This window comes from Globicephala melas, chromosome 9, assembly GCF_963455315.2.
Source record: "Globicephala melas chromosome 9, mGloMel1.2, whole genome shotgun sequence".
Taxonomy (NCBI): Eukaryota; Metazoa; Chordata; class Mammalia; order Artiodactyla; family Delphinidae; genus Globicephala; species Globicephala melas.
The window spans coordinates 5,525,124-5,543,952 of NC_083322.1; the positions used below are offsets into that span (position 1 = coordinate 5,525,124).

Consider the following 18,829-nt stretch of genomic DNA (forward strand, 5'->3'; position numbering starts at 1 on the left):
CGGGGCGGCCCTGCATCTAAAAGAAGGCGTTGGGCCTCTTGGTGGTGAAGCGTGGCTTGTGCCGGCGACGGAGGGCCCGGCGGGGCAGCGGGAATTGGACCTTGGAGTCGTGGGGCTGCTTGGCTTCTGGTCGGCAGCACTTGCTGGCTGCCGTCTCCTCCCCCTTCACGACCTGGATCGAGTGGGCCCGGGCACGGTGCCGGGAGCCCATGCCTCGGTCTGCAGGTATCAGGAGGGGGGCACTTGGGGAACGAGGGGCCACAGCATCTGGTCCCAGCAGGTACTGGCTACCAAGTGTGTAGAACCTCCAAATCCACTTTGAGGGGCACGGCTGCAGCCCCCCAAAGGCGACAAGATCCACTCGCTGTTAGCATCTCTGTTGAAACCGCTGTTACAAGAAACAGCAGTTCTTGGGTTTAGGTGCTTGGAAAATGAATTTTTTCATGTTGGTTTTTCTTCCTTGGTATTTCAGACCCAGCCTTGTTAGCCAAGTGCTCACATGCATGAAAAGGGCTGGTGCCTAAGGAAGGGGGGAGGGAGGGGGGAGCACATGCAGGTGCACACCACACGGCCATCTTGTCTACCTGGTTTATTTTTACAAAACGGGGTTGGCTAGTTAGTGGTAAGACTAGGCCTGGATCTTCAGGCTCCTGAAATGCAGGCCTGTCCTCTGCATCGCTCTGCTGGCCCCTGTTCGCTTTCTTCCGGTGGCACCGCCGTTCTCCTTTCTCCCCTTCTCTCCAGATGTAGCTCACGCCAGCACAGCCTGGCCCTGTGAAGTCACCAGCTCGTGGCTCCCTGGTGTCTGGAGCCACTGGCCTGGTGTCTGGCGTGGCTGCCAGAGTCGCTTCTGTTCGCTCACTGAGCCTATTCACGGGCCCTGGCTGCAGCCTCGGGAGACTCGAAGGCATTGTTCACTCTCAAAGGCTGACAGAGGCGTTAACAAAGGCCTCAAGGAGCTGGGGAAGGAGGGAGAGCCTTCTCGGAAGAACAAGACAGGGGAACCTGTGTGTCCTTCTTGGTTTTGTTGCCACAGCTCCGTGCTGTCTGGGCCCATGGGAAAGTCATCTTAATCAGAGGTGGACCCTTTTCATTCTCCGGAGTTGAGGCCCGGCTCTTCCGGGTGTGTCCGGGGGACGTCCCCGCCCCTCCAGCCATTTCTCCGAGCGCCTCTGGTTTTGGCCTTACAGGCATTTCACTCTTGGTGCTCATGGAGCGCTGCTGGTGGTGTTGGTGCTGGTTTTCCTTTTGTCCCGTTTCCTCCAGCCAGACTGAAAGGTGGGACTTGTCTGCTGCATCTTGACCTGGCCCATAGCAGCTGGCCAGTCGGACACATGGTTCTCCTGAGAGACTGAATTTGGCAGTTTATCCTACAATTAGGAAATAAATTGGGACTGGAGCCTTGACCGCAGCCTCACGGAAGACTCCAACCCCAAACCATCCAACCAAGCTGCTCCCAGATTCCTGACACACTGAAACTGTGCGAATTAATAAACATTTATTGTTGTTTTAAGTCAAAAAAAAAAAAGCAATAAAACAAAAACAAAAAGAAAGAAATTGGTCTCTGTAAAAGGAATGGGGGGACTTCCCTGGTGGCGCAGTGGTTAAGAATCCACCTGCCAATGCAGGGGACACGGGTTCAGGCCCTGGCCCAGGAAGATCCCACATGCCGCGGAGCAACTAAGCCTGTGCACCACAACTACTGAGCCTGCATGCCACAACTACTGAAGCCGGGGCACCTAGAGCCCGTGCTCCACAGCAAGAGAAGCCACCGCAATAAGAAGCCCGCGCACCGCAACGAAGAGTAGCCCCCACTCGCGGCCAACTAGAGAAAGCCTGTGTGCAGCAACGAAGACCCAACACAGCCAAAAATAAAAAAAAAATAAAAAAAAAAAAGTAGGTTAAAAGTGATGGAGGATTGTGTCAGCATTACCCCATTTTTCCCTTTATTGTGACACCAATATTCAAAAAAAGAAAAAAGATTTAGGTATATCGTGCTTACCTGGCCCCCTTTCCTTTCATAAGACAGTTTTCCCCCCACTGGTAAAGTGGCATAAGTGTGAGCAGAAGTCCCCTCTCTGGTGAAAATGTCTCTACTCTTTCTGGCTGGCACGGAAGAGAAAACATCTTTGAAGGTACCCATCCTTGCCCCGCCAACGCTGCCCCGCCACCGCGGGGAGCCCCCCTGTCCCTCCAGCATCCCCTCCCGTCCTTCAGCAACACCAGCGTCCCTCCAGGCACCCATGCTTCCCTCCTCTTGGCCTGTGGAACCACGCTTTCTGGAAGGGTGAGTCGCGCACCCAAAGTGTGATTCTAAGTCTGTGTGTTCCTTCCCTGGACGATATTCCAGTTTAATCACGGCAAAAACAGTCTAGAATTTGGATCCGGCTGTGACCTCTGCCATTCACTCCCTAAAGTGAATGGATCCGTAATTTTTCTAAGCCCCAGTTTCTTCACCTGTGAAGTGGGGTCATAAACCTGCCCCCTTTCTCTCTCTCGGGGTGGGGGGGGGGTGGGAGCTGCTAGGAGTGTGTCCCAGCACTTTGTAACCAGTAAGACGGTATCGTAAGACTCCACCCTCTTAGAGATGTTTCAGGTTTCAGTGCAAAGAGGGGGCGAGTTTTTGGTTCTAGGAAAGTTCTTTCCCCGTACCCGAAGCTACACACATTCCGAATCCACACAGCGTTTTACCTGTCCCCTCCTCCACCCCCACCCGCCCCCATAGTCCAGGGTATCGTCCTGTTTCCCAGCAGGAATCACCTGCTCTGGGAGGGGAGGAGAGAGGAAGCAGGAGGCCAGGTGGAAAGGTGGATGCATCTCTCGAACTTGGAAAGATTTCCATGAGAGGAGCTTCCCTGAGGGACGTGGAGTTCCATTTGGTTCTACCAGAAACAGACTGTTCCCATCACCGGCTGGAAAGCCCGGCATCTTCTCCTTATCCTGGGCAGCTCCCCGAGGCTGTGTGTGTCTAGGGCGCGTCCTCTGCATCCAGCCGTCCCTTTTGCCCTCTGTGGGGACCGGGTCAGGATCGCCCTGGTGCTCGTGTGGGATGAGTCCTGGGGGACACAGAAGCTGCCGTCGGGGCTTTAAGGAGCCGTCTTAGGTAGCAAGCTACTTCGTCGCAGTCTCTTTAATTCTTCGCACTTGAGAAACGAACATTCTGTCCCAAGAACTAGCCAGGAGTTCCACCAGCTCTGAAAGTCCCCCCACAGTGGCCACTAGGCTTCATCCGGAAGACTGTCGTAAGGGGGACAGCATCCTACAGAGAGAAGGGGAAATGGGGAGAGTTGAGGGGGAGAGCGGGCCTGGGGGGGCAGCAGGCCCTGTCCTCCGTCTGGTCGGAGCCGGCTGGGCGCCAGGATCAGGGCGCTTCCAGACAGTGTTAGCCGGCCTCTTGCCTCAACAGCAGAACAGTGGCTGAAAACAGCGATTTTCTGAATAACAAATACATCATTCATGTGGTATTATGCATCATATTGAAGAATAGCAAAGGGCCCACCGTGATCCTCTTCCCTGCCGGCCGTTCCCATCACCAGATGCAGCCCGTGTTTCCAGATCCTCCCAGGCACTCTGGGCGAGTGCAGACAGTGGGATGCAGGTGTACAGGTTCTTCCCCGTCTGTGAAACTCTAAATGGATCCTTCTATGCAGACGGCTCTGCAGTTTGCGTCCTTCACTTACCCCTCTGTCTGGGAGATGAGAAGGACGGTGGGGCTTGCCGTGTTCCGTAGGGAAGAAGGCTGTGGACGTGCAGTGCGTTATGTAGCCTCTTCCTGCTGATGAGCACCTGTGTCTCAAGCTCTGCTCTGAAGCACCAGGGAGGTGGATGACCGCAGACACTGGCTGGTTAGTGCTGACACGAATACGTCTGACGCACGAATGCCCAGTAGCAGAATGGCTGGGGAAGAACTTGTGTTTGTAGTCGTGAGAGATGCTGCCGAAATGACCCCTCAGAGGCACTGATTTCCTCTGGCCTCGGAAAATTCCCCCGCGGGCCTGGAGCGGGGTCGCTGCCGGATGGGGACGGGTCTCGACCGAGCCCTGCGAGACCGAGTAGGGTCCACCCCACCCTGGTGCTTGTTGCTGCTGGCTGAGGGTGCGGAGGTCACTGGGGCCGCTTGTCCTTTATGTGAAGAACTCAGGCCCCCGAGGGGCTCCGCCTGAGGGGTCCCTGCGGGTGGTCAGGATGTGGTCAGTGGCACAGGCTTTTGAGCCTAAGAGCCGCCCCCCCCAGTCCAGCTCTGTTTCCCCCTCTGTTCGGTCTGCAGCACAAACCCCGAATGCAGGGAACACCCCAAAGAAAGCACAGGAAGGGCCCCTGTGTCCAGTGGCCCAGGCGAGAGTTGGGAGCAGGGACCAGGACGTTTCCCGCTGGACCGTGGCGCCTACGTGGGCTGTCACAGGAGCCAGTGAAGGCCACGCCACCACCCCTGGGGCCTGAGGCCCGCGAGGTGTCTGTCCACAAACAAAGCAGCCCGAGGGCTTCCTTCTCCCATCCGGCACAACCCTCTGAGAGGCTCGGGCCCGCCCCAGCCTGGCCCGTGGCCTCACTCCTGCTCCGTGGGTATCACCCACAGCCTGGCCTGCCTGCCAGAGCGCCTGCATCTCCCCCTGCAGAGCTGCTGGACCATCAGATCTCCAGCTGCTCGGGGTCCCCAGTCTCCCTCCTCCCCTCCTCACTCCCCCAGCCCCATCTCCAAACGGGCCTTGCTTCTCAAGACCTTTGGGGTGGAAACTTAGGGGCCTTTGCTCTTAGGGGCCTTTCACGTCATAAGTCTGGAGACCTTCAAAACCGTGGTGACAGCATTCTACTTCCTGCTTTCACCTGGAGCTCCTCCCAGGTCAGCCTGGGGCCCGGGCGGCAGGGATCCCCACTTGGCGTGGTTCCGTGGGATAAGGGGTCCCTGGAAAATGACACTCCTCCTTTACCTGGTTGCTCTCCCAATGCGTCTGCCTGGGAAATACGGGAGGGAAGGTGCCAACTGAGCTTGAGCCCTGGCCCTGCCCCCTTCTCTTTCTCTGCCTGTTGGGGGCCGGCATTGACCAAGCACCTGCCCCTGGCCCAGGACAGCTCTGGGCCGATGATGCGTTTGGGGGCTGGGGGGAGGGGCGGGGAGCGGGGAGAGAATTCCATACTTTACATTTGGTTTGGTGTGAAGCAGCTCGTTGTTCACTCTGGTAGCGCTCGGTACAGACGAAATGTGCTGAGTTCAGGGCTGGGAGGCTCCTAGGGCCGCAGAGTCAGCAGGAGGGAGATGGGATGAGTTAGGCGGCCGCTCTGGGGGGTGTGTGCACAGCGATGGCGTGAGAGGACGTGGCACAGAGCAGCACAGAGAAAGAGCCCCAGGCTGGTGGCTCGTAGGCTGACCAGTCTTTGTCAAGGTCAGAAAGAACGGGAGGATGGCCGTTGGACCATGTCTACTGATGTCTTTGCTTTGGCTTGCGTGATTAAGTATTTTTAAATAACCAATTTAAAATAAAAATTTTATTCAGTTACCTATAAATGTGAGAGCTCAGACTCAAATCCGGAGTCTGATCTTAGAAAACAAATCAATATCAGGCAACATTATTGTATTCATTTCCTAGAGCTGCCATAACAAAGTACCACAAACTGGGTGGAATAAAACGACAGAAGTTTTTTTCTCTCACAGTTCCAGAGGCTGGAAGTCTGAAACCAAGGTGTCAGCAGGGCCACGCTCTCTCTGAGACTCTGGATCGAATCCCTCCTTGCCTCTTCTAGCTTCTTTGTGCCTTCTTCCAGTTTTGTTGAGAAATAATTGATATGCATCTCTGTATACGTTTAAGGCACACAGCACGATACTTTGATTTGCGTGTATTGTGAAATCATGATCACAGTGGGTCGGCTAACATCCCTCATCTCTATAGAAACAATAAAAAGAAAAGAAAAAGGAAAAGAACTTTTCTCCCTGTGACGAGCGCTCAGGATTTACTTTCTTAACAACTGTCCTGTATATCATACAGCAGTGTTGACTACAGTCGTCATTTTGTACACGACATCCCTGGTACTTATTTATCTTATAACTGGTCATTTGTACCCTTTGATCACCTTCCTCCACTCTTCTAGCTTCTGATGGTCGCCAGCAGCGCTTGGTGTTCCTTGACGCATAGAGGCGCCACTCTGATCTCTGCCTGTGTCATCACATGGCCTTCTCCTCTGTGTGTGTGTGTGTGTGTGTGTGTGTCAGTGTGTGTGTGTGTCTGTGTCTTCTCCTCTTATAAGGACACTACACATAGAGTTAAGAGCCCGAACTACTCCAGTATAATCTCAGCTTGATTCCATCTGCAAAGACCTTATTTCCAAATAAGGTCACATTCATAGGTACCGGAGGTTAAGACTTTAACATATCTCTCTGGGGGTGGGGGAACGCCATTCAGCTCATAACAATGATCTTATGGTGTAATCAGCTAGGTGTGAGTGAGAAAGGCCCCCAGGATTGTACCAGCCCTGTTGAAGTGGACGGCCTGTCACCCTGGCAGAGTCCTGTCCCCAGCCTCCTTGCAGTTCCTTGGTCACCGATCCCCACCCGCTTCCTCCTGGTTCCTGTCTATCTGAGTCTTCACTCTGCAAGGCTCCTTCCTTCCCCAAGCCGCCCCCGGCCTGCATCTTCATGGTGATTCTCACTGCTGCACACTCACGGTGACCATCTTCACGTGGCACATTTTGACAATAACAGTGTGTCTCGTCTGGTCCCCGGTGTACGTTGTCAGGTGACGTCTGCAACCCTGACCTTTGTCTCTGCTGAATACTTCGTGAACTTCCTTATGTCTCCTCTCGAGTAATATGGGTTCCCCTCCGCGTGCTCTTGGCACCATGCTCTGTAGGGGAGGAGGGGAGATCCAATGGTCTTGGACTCAGTGGCAGAAAATAGCCTCCGAAGTGTGTGTGTAAGAAGTCTTTCAGCCCGACAGCTTCTGAACTGTCGGAGCGGTCCCTTCACAGCAAGGCGGCTCTGCCCGCGACTCAAGTCGGATGACGAGGGGATTTCTGGGCACAGCTGATTCTAAGGGATTAGAAGTCATTGTCTACTAGCTTGTCCCCAGTATTCAGAATTTGATCTTTTATATTCCTGCCATTTGAGATTTTTGGCCCTTGTAGATGGAAGCCCCTTTCCCTGTGTCAGCCAGATTTCTAACGGCCCTGTGTGGTTTCCTCCTCAACTTCAGGCCTCTCTTCCTCTCCATCAACACCCACCCAAGTGGTCAAGCAGCATACGTTTCCTCTCGAATCCTATAAGCATGAGCCTGAGCGACTGGAAAATCGCATCTATGCCTCCTCTTCCCCTCCGGACACAGGCCAGAGGTTCTGCCCGTCCTCCTTCCAGAGTTCAGCCAGGCCTCCGTCAGCATCGCCAACACACCATTCTCCCTCCAAATCTGTAAGTCTGGGCCTTCTCCTGGGGGCCGGGCCGCCAGCTATGGGAGGGAGGGCAGAGTCTGTACACAGCTGAAACTAAAGCTGTGCACTCCTGTGACATTTTTGGTACATTTTATCATGAATCACAAACTGAGAAAAAAATGGCGAGGGCACAGTAGGCAAACGGAAACCAAATGAATGGTAACATCTGGAACATGATCAGAAAAAGCTTTTTGCTCTCTTAGCTTCTTCTTTTTTTTTTTTTTGCGGTACGTGGGCCTCTCACTGCTGTGGTCTCTCCCGTTGTGGAGCACAGGCTCCCCACGCGCAGACTCAGCAGCCATGGCTCACGGGCCCAGCCGCTCCGCGGCATGTGGGATCTTCCCGGACCGGGGCACGAACCCGCGTCCCCTGCGTCGGCAGGCGGACTCTCAACCACTGCGCCACCAGGGAAGCCCTCTTAGCTTCTTTTTAAAAATCAGTCATTAAAAGCTTTCTTTGAATTTATCTTGATTGGGTTACTAAAGTAAAAAGTCATAGGGAAAGCCAAAAAATGGTTTCTTGTAGAAATTTTATTCTAGATTTTAAAGATTTAAAGTCTGACATCATTTGACTTGGGAAGCATCCTGGGAAAGGTGAACCTTTCAAAGCAGAGTGGGATTTGCATCCTTCGGAGGATTGGGACTCGTGGGTGTGGATGGAAGAAGCTGGCTTAGCACCAGCGCTTAAACACTCTGCATTTCAACACCGTGGGCCCTACGTGTGGGGACCACCATCACCGCCCCCTAGTTCGTGTTGGCTACCACAGACCCTCAACATCATTCCTGTGCCCAGCAAGGACACGAGGACCGTATCGCTAGAGTCTATCCAGATGGATGTAACTATTTTATTCAGCTGTGGTGTTAGCTTCCTGCGGCTGCCGTAACAAAGGGGCACAAACTGGGGGGCTTAAAACAACAGGAGGCTATTCTCTCACGGTTCTGGGGGCTGGAAGGGGGCAATGAAGGTTTCGGCAGGACCACGTTCCCTCTGCAATCTCTGAGGGGGGGAGGATATTTCCTGGCCTCTCCCAGCTTCCTGTAGCCCCAGGATTTTCTTGGATTGGGGCAGCGTCACTCCACCTCCATCTTCACGTGGCTGTCTTCCCTCTGTCTCTGTTTGTGTCCAGTTTTAAACTCTTATGAGAACACCAGTTGTGTTGGATGAGGGCCCAACCTAACTCAGTACGACCGCTTCTTGATGACCTCTGCAAAGACCTGATGTCCAAATAAGGTCGCATTCACAGGTATCAGTGGTCAGGATCTCAGCGTAGCTTTTTGGGGGACACCATCCAACCATAACAGTTGCTACCTTTGGGGAGAAAGAAGATGTGTTTGTCATGCAGAGAACCTCCTGTGACTCTTCTTGTTCGTCTGATGATTATTTTATTAGGTGTAAGCTTAGCAGAGTATTGTTTTAAGTGCTGAGGAATAAAATGCAAGGTGTTGTCTCTGCCCTCTAGGGCTTACAGTCTTACTGGGAACAGAATAGCACTCAGATAAAACAGTTAAATAAAAGCGGAAAGTAGGTTGGGTGGGCATCTGGAGTGAAACAAATAGTCCACACTGCAGGGGATGGGAAAGGGAAAAGACTGTGGTCTGATAAGGGCCAGGAAGCCTTGGGAGATTGTAGGGTCTAAATTCTAAATAAGGGGAGAGGGGAGGGGAGGGCCTCCTGGAAAAGAAAATTAGCCATGGCTTGGGGTGGGAAGGAGTGTGACGTGTAGCATAGGGTAGGAGCTGGGGTTGGGGGGCTGTCTCTGGGAGGTGGGCATCTGGCAGAGATTGGGGACAAGAGGACCGCTCACTAGAGACGTGGAGAGGTGCAGGCCTTGGCCGCTTACAGCTAAGGGTCCAGGAGGAAGTTCATCCGTGTTCTTGGGTATGAATGAGAAAAGATCTAGAGGTTTCTGTTCTCCCGGGCATTTAGCAAAGAGACTTGGTCATAGAGATAATAGAACAAATATACCCAAAAAAGGAATGATGCGGCAACCCAAAGATGATCACACGCAGGAAGCCACTACTCCCCTCGGGCTGGAGGGACGTGTTGGGAGCCCATCGGATGGGAGGTGGAACCAGTGTGTCTGCCTGGCAGGAGCTGGAACCGCAGAGGAGAAGCAGCCACTGGCCAGAGATGCCATGCGAGGCAGAGGGGTAGAAAGTCTGGCGTCTCCACTGCTTCCTGCCTTCCACCTTGTGCCAAACCTGCCGAGAGGCCAGTGGGTCAGGAGGTCTGGGACAGAAACCCTGGGGGAGGAGGGAGGAGACCGGAGGAGGGAGCGAAGAGGGAAGCGACTGGTCGAGAGGCATCAAGTCTCAAAATGTTGGCTTCTTCTCATGGACCAGGGATAACTGACAGGTTAGCCCCGTGTAAGAAGAGACACTGCATGGACGAGGAGACGGTCATTTCGACTTTAGATCATTTGAAGTGATGGTACGGACGCAGACACAGGGTTTTTCCGTGATTGCAGAAGTTCTGTGCTCGGGACAGCCTCTCCCAGTTTAAGTGAGAGAGAATCCAGAGGGCGTTCTGGGTCTGCCTGCTGTGCCCTGCCCCCACCCCAACTGTGACTAGAAAGTGATATTCTTAACTGTTCATACCGCACAACTACGAAGCTCTTGGTGAAAGCCAGCAAGCCTGGGCCCTTCCAGGCTTTCTGAGGCGGTTCTGGGGCCAGGGAGGAGGGGTTCTCGGCTGTATCCCGTACTCAGCGCTGGGCACAGACCCTGTGCCCTGGTCAGAGCCTGCGATTCCACAAACAGACTGGGGGAACTGATAGCACTGTGAAGTTTCAACAACGTGCAGATGTCATGGATGGATAAACATGATGGAAACATACAATGGAATATTATTCAGCCTTGAAAAGGAAAAGAAATCCTGACGGACAATACAACGTGGATGAACCTTGAGGACGTTATGCTAAGTGAAATACACCAGTCTTAAAAGGACAGACGTTGTATGATTCCACTTATAGGAGGTTCCTAGAGCCGTCAGATTCATAGAGACAGAAAGCAAAATGGTGGTCACCAGGGTCTGGATGGGGAGAAATGGGGAGTCAGTGTTTAATGGGGACAGAGTTTCAGTTTGGGAAGATGAAAAAAGTTCTGAAGATGATGGTGGCGATGGTCGCACAACCATATTAATGTACTTGATGCCACTGAATTGTACTCTTAAAAATGGTTAAAATGGTGAATTTTATGTTAAGTATATTTTACCACAGTTTTTTTTCATAATTTAGGAAGCCACAGTTATTTGGACTCCATATACCTTATTGCCCATGATCATTTTACAAAGTTCACCTTGTACAGTCTATTAAGAGGTGCTTCTAGGCAATTTGGTAAAATAAGTGACAAGGGGATGGTAGCTGTCTATTTTAGAAACTATATGCAAAATTTATTTTAAGACCCGTTTAGCAGCACATAGGTACAAAACAATTAATGCACTTAGTTTTACCTGTATATAGGTTATAAATACAATTTTAGAAAACCCTACACATCTGTATACAGCAGTTAATGATAGTAAATCTCTATAGTCTCAAAATATATCATTATGCCCATTTTACCTTCACATAATACATATTTGATTATTCTAATATACTATTAATGCTGATTGAGCAATCCTTTAATTATTATGAATTAGAGACACTTTCGGTTGTATCCTTTCACCACATTTTTGTTAATGATCCAGTCAACACTGCAATGTTTATATAGTTTGAGCTTCAGAAAATCAAATTCAAATCAGAGAGCTTCCCTGGTGGCGCAGTGGTTGAGAGTCCGCCTGCCGATGCAGGGGACACGGGTTCGTGCCCCGGTCCAGGAAGATCCCACATGCCGCGGAGTGGCTGGGCCCGTGAGCCATGGCCGCTGAGCCTGCGCGTCCGGAGCCTGTGCTCGGCAACGGGAGAGGCCACAGCAGTGAGAGGCCTGCGTACCGCAAAAAAAAAAAAAAAAAAAAAATCAGAAAATCAAAACCAAAACACTTATGTTTTGAAATGATCTGTTTCAAAATTGGAAGACAGTGTTCCCACTGGCTACAGACATTAGACAGGGGCCTTCATCATGTGTAAGTTTTATCACACAAGGCCTCCAGGAGCTTCTTCGGCGTGTTGGTCACAGCCTCTGCAGCTGTAGTTTGGCCCAGGTCTCTGCTTTCGGCAGCCCTTGGCAGCAGGGCTGGTGATGGATTCAAGTTCATTTAAGTGTTTCTTTCTAATTGGATTATGTTGACTGTCCTTATGTGCTAAGTTCCTTAAGCGTTTAGCTGATTTCATGCATTCCGTTACTGGCATAATCTTTATAGAGGAATGTGAGCTGCTTAAAGACGTCTATCAGCCCGAAAATATTTAGATATAATTCATCTCTGCCTTTTGGAATAAAAAGATGCTCTCTGTAAACATTGACTTTTATAAAAGCGGATCACTTTTATAAAATCACTTTTATAATCACTTTTATAAACTTTGTTCCCATGAATTTTATTCTAAAATTGGAAAGGGGGTGAGGGTAATGAATTAGTCTTTAGTAGACAGCACTCATTTTATCATTTATTTACTCAGCAAATATTTATGAAGCAACCGCTGGGTGCCAGACACTGTGCTCGGAAAGGCTGATGGGATGACAAGTACGTAAGCGGCTCTTATGAGGCAGGGACAGTGTTCATTTTGTTCGTCATTTATTAACAGCACATTATACAGGGGAGGGGTTCGATAAATAGCTGAGGACTCACTGAACAAAGGAAGGAGCTCCTGTCTATTGGGGGGCCACAAACAGGGAAATAGTCGTAATGGAATATTCGATAGAGCCTGTGTAGTTCTCATGGGAGAAAATCTCCAGTCCAGTGTGAGCACAAACGCCAGGCCCAGGGCTTCCCGGGTGGTGCAGAGGTTAGGGATCCGCCTGCCAACGCAGGGGCCGTGGGTTCGAGCCCCGATCTGGGAAGATCCCACACACCGCGGAGCAACTAAGCCCGTGCGCCACAACTACTGAGCCTGCTCTCTAGAGCCTGCGAGCCACGACTACTGAGCCTGCATGCCACAGCTACTGAGCCCATGCGCCACAACTACTGAGCCTGCGCTCTAGGGCCCATGAGCCACAACTACTATGCCTGCGCTCTGGAGCCCACGAGCCACAACTACCGAGCCCGCGTGCCACGACTCTAACGCCCGCGCACCCAGAGCCTGTGCTCCACAACAGGAGAAGCCACTGCAATGAGAAGCCCACGCAGCGCAATGAAGAGCAGCCCCTCCTCACTGCATCTAGAGAAAACCCATGCGCAGCAACGAAGACCCAGCACAGCCAAAAATTAACTAATTAATTAATTAAAAAAAAAACAATCCCAGAGGAAGGAAGTGGACATTTTTTGCAGCAGCAGCAGAGAGCAATAATCAGCTCTGCATTTTAGGATGGTCCCTCTGGTGGGGTGTGGAAATTAGATTGGATTTGGGTACAGCAGGGGCTCAGATGAGATGCAGTGTGAAATGATCTGGGCCTGGTGGCAGCTGACAGTGGAAAGAAGGGGGCTGGTGTTAAAACGTAGAGAGCTGTTTAAGACGTCGGATTGAAAGGAGCTGGGGATGTAGTGATTGATTAGTTGAGGGCAGAAAAGAGAAGAATCAAGGACGATTCCGAAGGTTTTGCCTTGGGAAACTGGATGGGTGGTAGTTGCACTTGCTGGGATAGGGAACAGAGGAGAAGGAGAAGCAGGCTGTGTGCGTGTGCTTGTGTGTATGTGAGCACATGGGGGTGTGTATAAGTGGACACACGTGTGTGTTGGCTGGTGCTGGTACAACAGGTGCCCGTGGGATAATTAAGTGGAGGTGTCCAAAGGGCAACTGGATTTGTGAGTCTGGAGCTAAAAATTAAGATTTTAATTAATTTGTTTGTTTGTTTATATTTATTTTTTTGACCGCACCACGCGGCTTGCAGCATCTCAGTTCCCCAACCAGGGATTGAACCCGGGCCACGGCAGTGAAAGCCTGGAATCCTAACCACTAGGCCACCAGGGAACTCCCCTGGAAATTAAGATTTTTAAATCATCAGAATGTAGAAGGTAATTTATGCCATGATAGTAGATGAAATAATCCGGAGAGATGTATGGTAGTTGAGAAGAAAGCCAGAAGAACGTGGGCATTTGAAGGACAAACAAAGGATGGGGATTCTGAACTGCCTGGAAAGTAGGCAGAAAACCAGGCAAACACGGTATCACAGAAGCACAAGAACTGTATTTCGTTGTGTTTCATGCATTTGGAGGGCGTGATCAGTGACGTTCCTGGCCATGGACCGTAAGGACTGAGGTCATCGGTAGCCTCGGCAGGAATACTTTCAAGGGCACCGTCAAGAGCAGAAGCCATGTGATGTGGGGTGAATGATTAAGAGGTGAAGATGTGGAGGTCTCTAGTGTAGATGACTTTCCAGAATCCTGACTTCGAGGGGGAAGAGATGGGACTGTAGCTGGAAGAATGGAGGTGATGGTTTGTTCCCATAAGGATTTAAACACTGACAGGGAACGAGTTAGTCGGAAGGGAGCAGTTAAAGATAGAAGGGGAAAAGCAAGCATTACATCTGGGCTTGTAAAGGAAATGGGTGAGTTTCCTTTGGAGGAGGGAGCACACGGTGAGCGTATTTGCCTGGAACCAATGGAAGAATCATCTTCCGTGGGGTTGAAAACTTGATGTGAAGGTGTTCAAATGATCGGTCCTGATCCCATTTCCTTTCTACAGCAGTCACGCCCGTCTCCCCCTCATTTTCTTCTAGTAATTTCACTCTTGACCTGTGTCCTCAATCAGAGTACCTAGAAGCAGAGGCTGAGACGGGGTTTCAGATGCAAGTTTATTTATTAGGAGTGCTCTCAGAAGAAAGCTCTCAGGACCAAGGGAAGGGAAGAAACAAAGCAAAGGTGTGGTTTCACATGAGGTTTAGCCTCAGCCTGTTAACAGGGCAGCTCTGGAGTGTAAACTGCACCAGAATTTGCTCTGCCTCAAGGCAAGGAAACTGGGCTTTTTTTTTTTTTTTTTAATTTATTTTTGGCTGCATTGGGTCTTTGTTGCTGAGCCCGTACTTTCTCTAGTTGCAGTGAGCGGGGGCTACTCTTCGTTGCGGTGCACGGACTTCTCATTGCGGTGGCTTCTCTTGCTGCAGAGCACGGGCTCTAGGCGCGTGGGCTTCAGTAGTTGTGGCTCGCGGGCTCTAGAGCGCAGGCTCAGTAGTTGTGGCATATAGGCTCAGTAGTTGTGGCACGTGAGCTCTAGAGCACAGGCTCAGTAGTTGTGGCACACGGGCTTAGTTGCTCCGCGGCATGTGGGATCTTCCCGGACCAGGGCTCGAACCCGTGTTCCCCGTATTAGCAGGCGGATTCTTAACCTCTGCGCCACCAGGGAAGCCCCCGAAACTGGGCTTTTGTGTCTTCATATGGCGGCGCCCTTAGCTATGGGATGCCCAGGATGAGGGAGATGTACCTGCAGCTGGGATGGGGCCTGTCACCCAAGGACTGTCCTATAAGGAGGTTGCATGTTTGGGCCATTAGCAGCAGCCCCTGTAGCAACTTGGTGTCCCCAAAACTAGTCACAGGGAACCTAAGACACCTGTTGCAGCCTGGAGTCTCCATTCTCCTCTTCTCTTGCCAGCTTGATTCCTGTAACCAACAGGGGTAGGTACTGTATCAGTTTTTCTCTTGCTGAATAACAAACCTCCCCCCAGTTCAGGACAACAACCTTTTATTTAACTCTCCCTTCTGTGGGTCAGCAGTTTGGGTTGGGCATTCTTCTTGGCTCAGCTGTGCTAACGCACACATCTGTGGTCACTTAGCAGGTCACTTGGGGACTGGCTGGACCAGAGTGGCCTCAGCCAGAACAGCTTGTCTCTGTTCCATGTGGTCTCCTCCTGCAACCGGCTAGCCTGGATGTGTTCTCATGACCGTGACGGGGCTCCACGAGACAGGGTGCCCCATACCAGGCTTCTTGAGGCTGGGCTCAGAACCGCCCCTCTGTAGCGCCTCCATCCTGGATAGAATCTGTGTCCTCTCCCCTTGGATCTGGGTTGGGCTTATGACTTGCTTTGGCCCACAGAATGAAATGGAAGTGACAGTCACATTGCAGAGGGCATGGACGCAGGGAGATGGGGAGGATGCGGGCCAGTTTTGAAATCTACCTCCTGTCTTATCACTTGATTCCAGCAGCTGGGTCTGCAGTTGAACGCACAATGTGCTCGAGTCTAGAGGCTCATGTATCTATATTTAAGGAGTCTAATTTAGACGGCTAACCTCTCCGAGAGTAACTTCCTGTTAAGCAGACTGCTGCAGTTTGTGTTCCCCAATCAGTAGAGAATCTAAGGTAGATATTAGTGTGCAGGATGTTTATTAGGAAGTGCTCTTAGGATCAACACCTGTGGGAGGAGGGAAGGAGGGAAGAAGGACAGAGGGAGAAGTTGCGGTGTGGTGCAGTCTCCACGAAGTCCTCTGCAGCCCACAGGGAGCTCCTCAGAGCGGCCCCAAGTTGGGCCAAAGGAGCCAGACCTTTATACCGTCATCACCAGTCATTAGATGCCAGCTGTCCTAGAAGGGACTTGACCCTGGGCAAGGCAGCTCTCTTCAGCCAAGGGCCATCCTAGCTGATAGTTGAGGGTCACCAACTGGCAGATTCCCAACAGCTGGAGGAAAATCCTTCATTGTTGAAAGGGGATCAGAGTAATACAGGTGACCCTTGAACACCACAGGTTTGAACTGCATGGGTACACTTCTAGGCAGAGTTTTGTCAACAGTAAATACTGCAGTACTGCACAGTCTGAGGTCAGTTGAATCCTTGGATACATGACCACAGATATAGAGGAACCATGTATATGTAGAGCTGACTTAAGTTACACTGGGTTTTCCACTGTGTGAAAGGTCAGCACCCCTAACCCTCACATTGTTAAGGGTCAACTCTACATCACAGCCTCTGATACATGGACTTATTCTCTATTCTTCCAATTTATGATACCAAGATTCTGGTGGGTGAAAATAAGGGCTATCATATTTCTCCTTATGATATAGTTAATAGGTAATTGAACTGAAGAAAAAGGTTCAGGATGGTTGGTTGGGACTGAATGAAAAAGGTTTCATTAGGCCCAGGGGGAGAGGAACTAAAGCCCCAAGCCAACAACCAGCACCAGCATCCCAGCGGTAGGAGTGAGCCACCACGGAAGTGGATCATCCAGCCCCAGTCAAGCCTTCAGATGAGACCACAGCCCCAGCCCAAACCCGACTAGACACCTGGCAAGAGATCCTGCACCAGGACCACCCGCCAAGCTGCTCGTGAACCACTGATCCACAGAAACCATTAAGACAGAATGTATTAGTCCACTGGGGCTGCCATAACAAAATATCACAGACTGGGTGACTTAAACAACAGAAATTTATTTCTCACAGTTCTGGGGGCCAGAAGTCCGAGATCAAGGTGTTGACAGGTTTGGTTTCTCCTGAGGGCTCTCTCCTTGGGTGCAGGTGACCATCATCTCTCTGTGTCCTCACCTGGCCTTTCCTCCAAGCACACACATCCCTGGTGTCTCTTCCTCCTCTTACAAAGACACCAGTTCTATTGGATTAGGGCCCCACCCTTGTGACTTCATTTGACCTTAATTACTTCTTTCTTTTTTTTTTTTCATTTTTGGCCACGTTGGGTCTTCGTTGCTGTGCAAGGGCTTTCTCTAGTTGTGGCAGATGGGGGCTACTCTTCGTTGTGGAGCACAGGCTCTAGGCATGTGGGCTCAGTAGTTGTGGTTCATGGGCTCAGTATTTGTGGTTCATGGGCTCTAGAGCGCAGGCTCAGTAGTTGTGGCACACAGGCTTAGTTGCTCCATGGCATGTGGGATCTTCCCAGACCAGGGCTCGAACCTGTGTCCCCTGCATTGGCAGGCAGATTCTTAACCACTGCACCACCAGGGAAGTCCCCTTAATTACTTCTTTAAAGGTCCTATCTCCAAATACAATCCCATTGAGGGTTAGGGCTTCAACATATGAATTTGGGGGGCTGGGGGGAAACAATTCAGTCCATAACAGATAATAAAGTATTAATTGTTGTCTTAAGCCCCTGAACTTTGGGGTGATCTGCTGTGTATCAAAAGATAACTGATACTTGTTTGATCCCGTATGTGGGGAAGCAACAATTCAGTGGAGTCAAGAATAGATAATAAACTCAGGAACTTTGGGTTCTTTTAAAAAACTGACCATCTTGTCCCTGAATCAATCTCTAAGATCCCTAGTTTTCCTAGTATGAAAATTTGGAAAGAAATCAGTAACCAATTTTCAAGATTGCTATTTGGAATAATTAGCCCCTTTTTTAAGATGGAAAAGCCCTTTTTAAAAATATTTATTTATTTATTTGGTAGCTCTAAGTCTTAGTTGCGGCTCGCGGGCTCCTTCATTGCGGCATGTGAGCTCCTTAGTTGTGGCTCCAGGGCTCCTTAGTTGCGGCACACAGCCTCCTTAGTTGTGGCATGCAAACTCTTAGTTACAGCATGCATGTGGGATCTAGTTCCCTGACCAGGGATCAAACCCAGGGCCCCTGCCTTGGGAGTGTGGAGTCTTATCCACTGCGCCACCAGGCAAATCCCAGAAAAGCCCTTTAAACATCTAAAAATATTTCAAATCACTTGACATTAAGAAGTAGTTAAAAATTTTCTGTGCACTACTTTGTTTTATATTTCTGTCTACCATTTAAAATATCAGGTTATATAACCTAATAAGGTCTTGACGTTAAGAGTATCTGCCCAGAAATGGCAGACTAGCAGTTTCATCATCTGTTACTCACAACAGATTAGATACTTTAAAAATAGTTTGAAAAAAAATTCACATTGTATCAAGGAGTAGGAGCTACAGAGAGAACTGATTCAAGATGGGACTGGTTATCATGAGAGCTGGAACTCAGACAAATGCTGCCTGTGTGTTGGAGTGGCTGGCAGAGAATGTATATTCTCCTAGCTGTCCAGAAGAGGTATTAGCACTAGCATCCCTCCCGTGTTCCTGCAGTGTTGGTGTCCTGACTTCATGAGCGGAAAGAAGGCAGAGCCCAAGTAAGAGAGATGTACTTGGCTGGGAGCTTGGCCCGTTTTCTGGGTCTTTTTGTGGGATTTGTGGTCTGGGTCTGTGGGATTCTCCTTTACTCTGCTCCCCAGGGTAGCTGAGCTCCAAGGAGAGGATGTTGGGTCTTTTTACCTCAACATTTTTTTAACGCTTGATAAATGCCCTGCTTCTGTCACCTCCCCAAGGACCCAAGAAGGAGCTCATTCCTTCAACAGTTATTTCCCAAGACCCTGTCGTTTGCCTGGCACTGAGTACTCAAAGGTGGCTGAGATGATTCCTGCCCTCAAGAGTCTCCCAGCAAGAAGTAAGTCCCGCAGAATCAGGAAGGACGTCACCTAAATAAGTAAAAGGCCAAACGTATCTCTGC

General features: G+C 50.5%; 1 protein-coding gene and 1 non-coding gene across 14 annotated transcripts in view; one reads left to right on the top strand and one right to left on the bottom strand.

Annotated features, from left to right (window-relative positions):
* Positions 1-18,829, top strand: part of PRKAG2 (protein kinase AMP-activated non-catalytic subunit gamma 2) — a 276,868-nt gene that overhangs the window by 166,571 nt on the left and 91,468 nt on the right. For 9 of the 13 annotated variants that reach the window (XM_060305086.2, XM_030854266.3, XM_030854267.3 and 6 more), the window contains one exon: positions 7,185-7,396. The exons of 2 other annotated variants lie outside the window; for them this stretch is intronic. In XM_060305086.2, the coding sequence (XP_060161069.1) occupies positions 7,185-7,396 (212 nt within the window). Of the gene's footprint in view, positions 1-7,184; positions 7,397-18,829 lie in introns of those variants that run through there. 2 more of the 13 variants (XM_060305091.1, XM_060305090.2) reach the window with 2 other exon arrangements.
* On the bottom strand, positions 295-427 carry LOC115851971 (small nucleolar RNA SNORA68). The gene has a single exon (XR_004038986.1). It is a non-coding gene; the product is annotated as a small nucleolar RNA SNORA68 (small nucleolar RNA).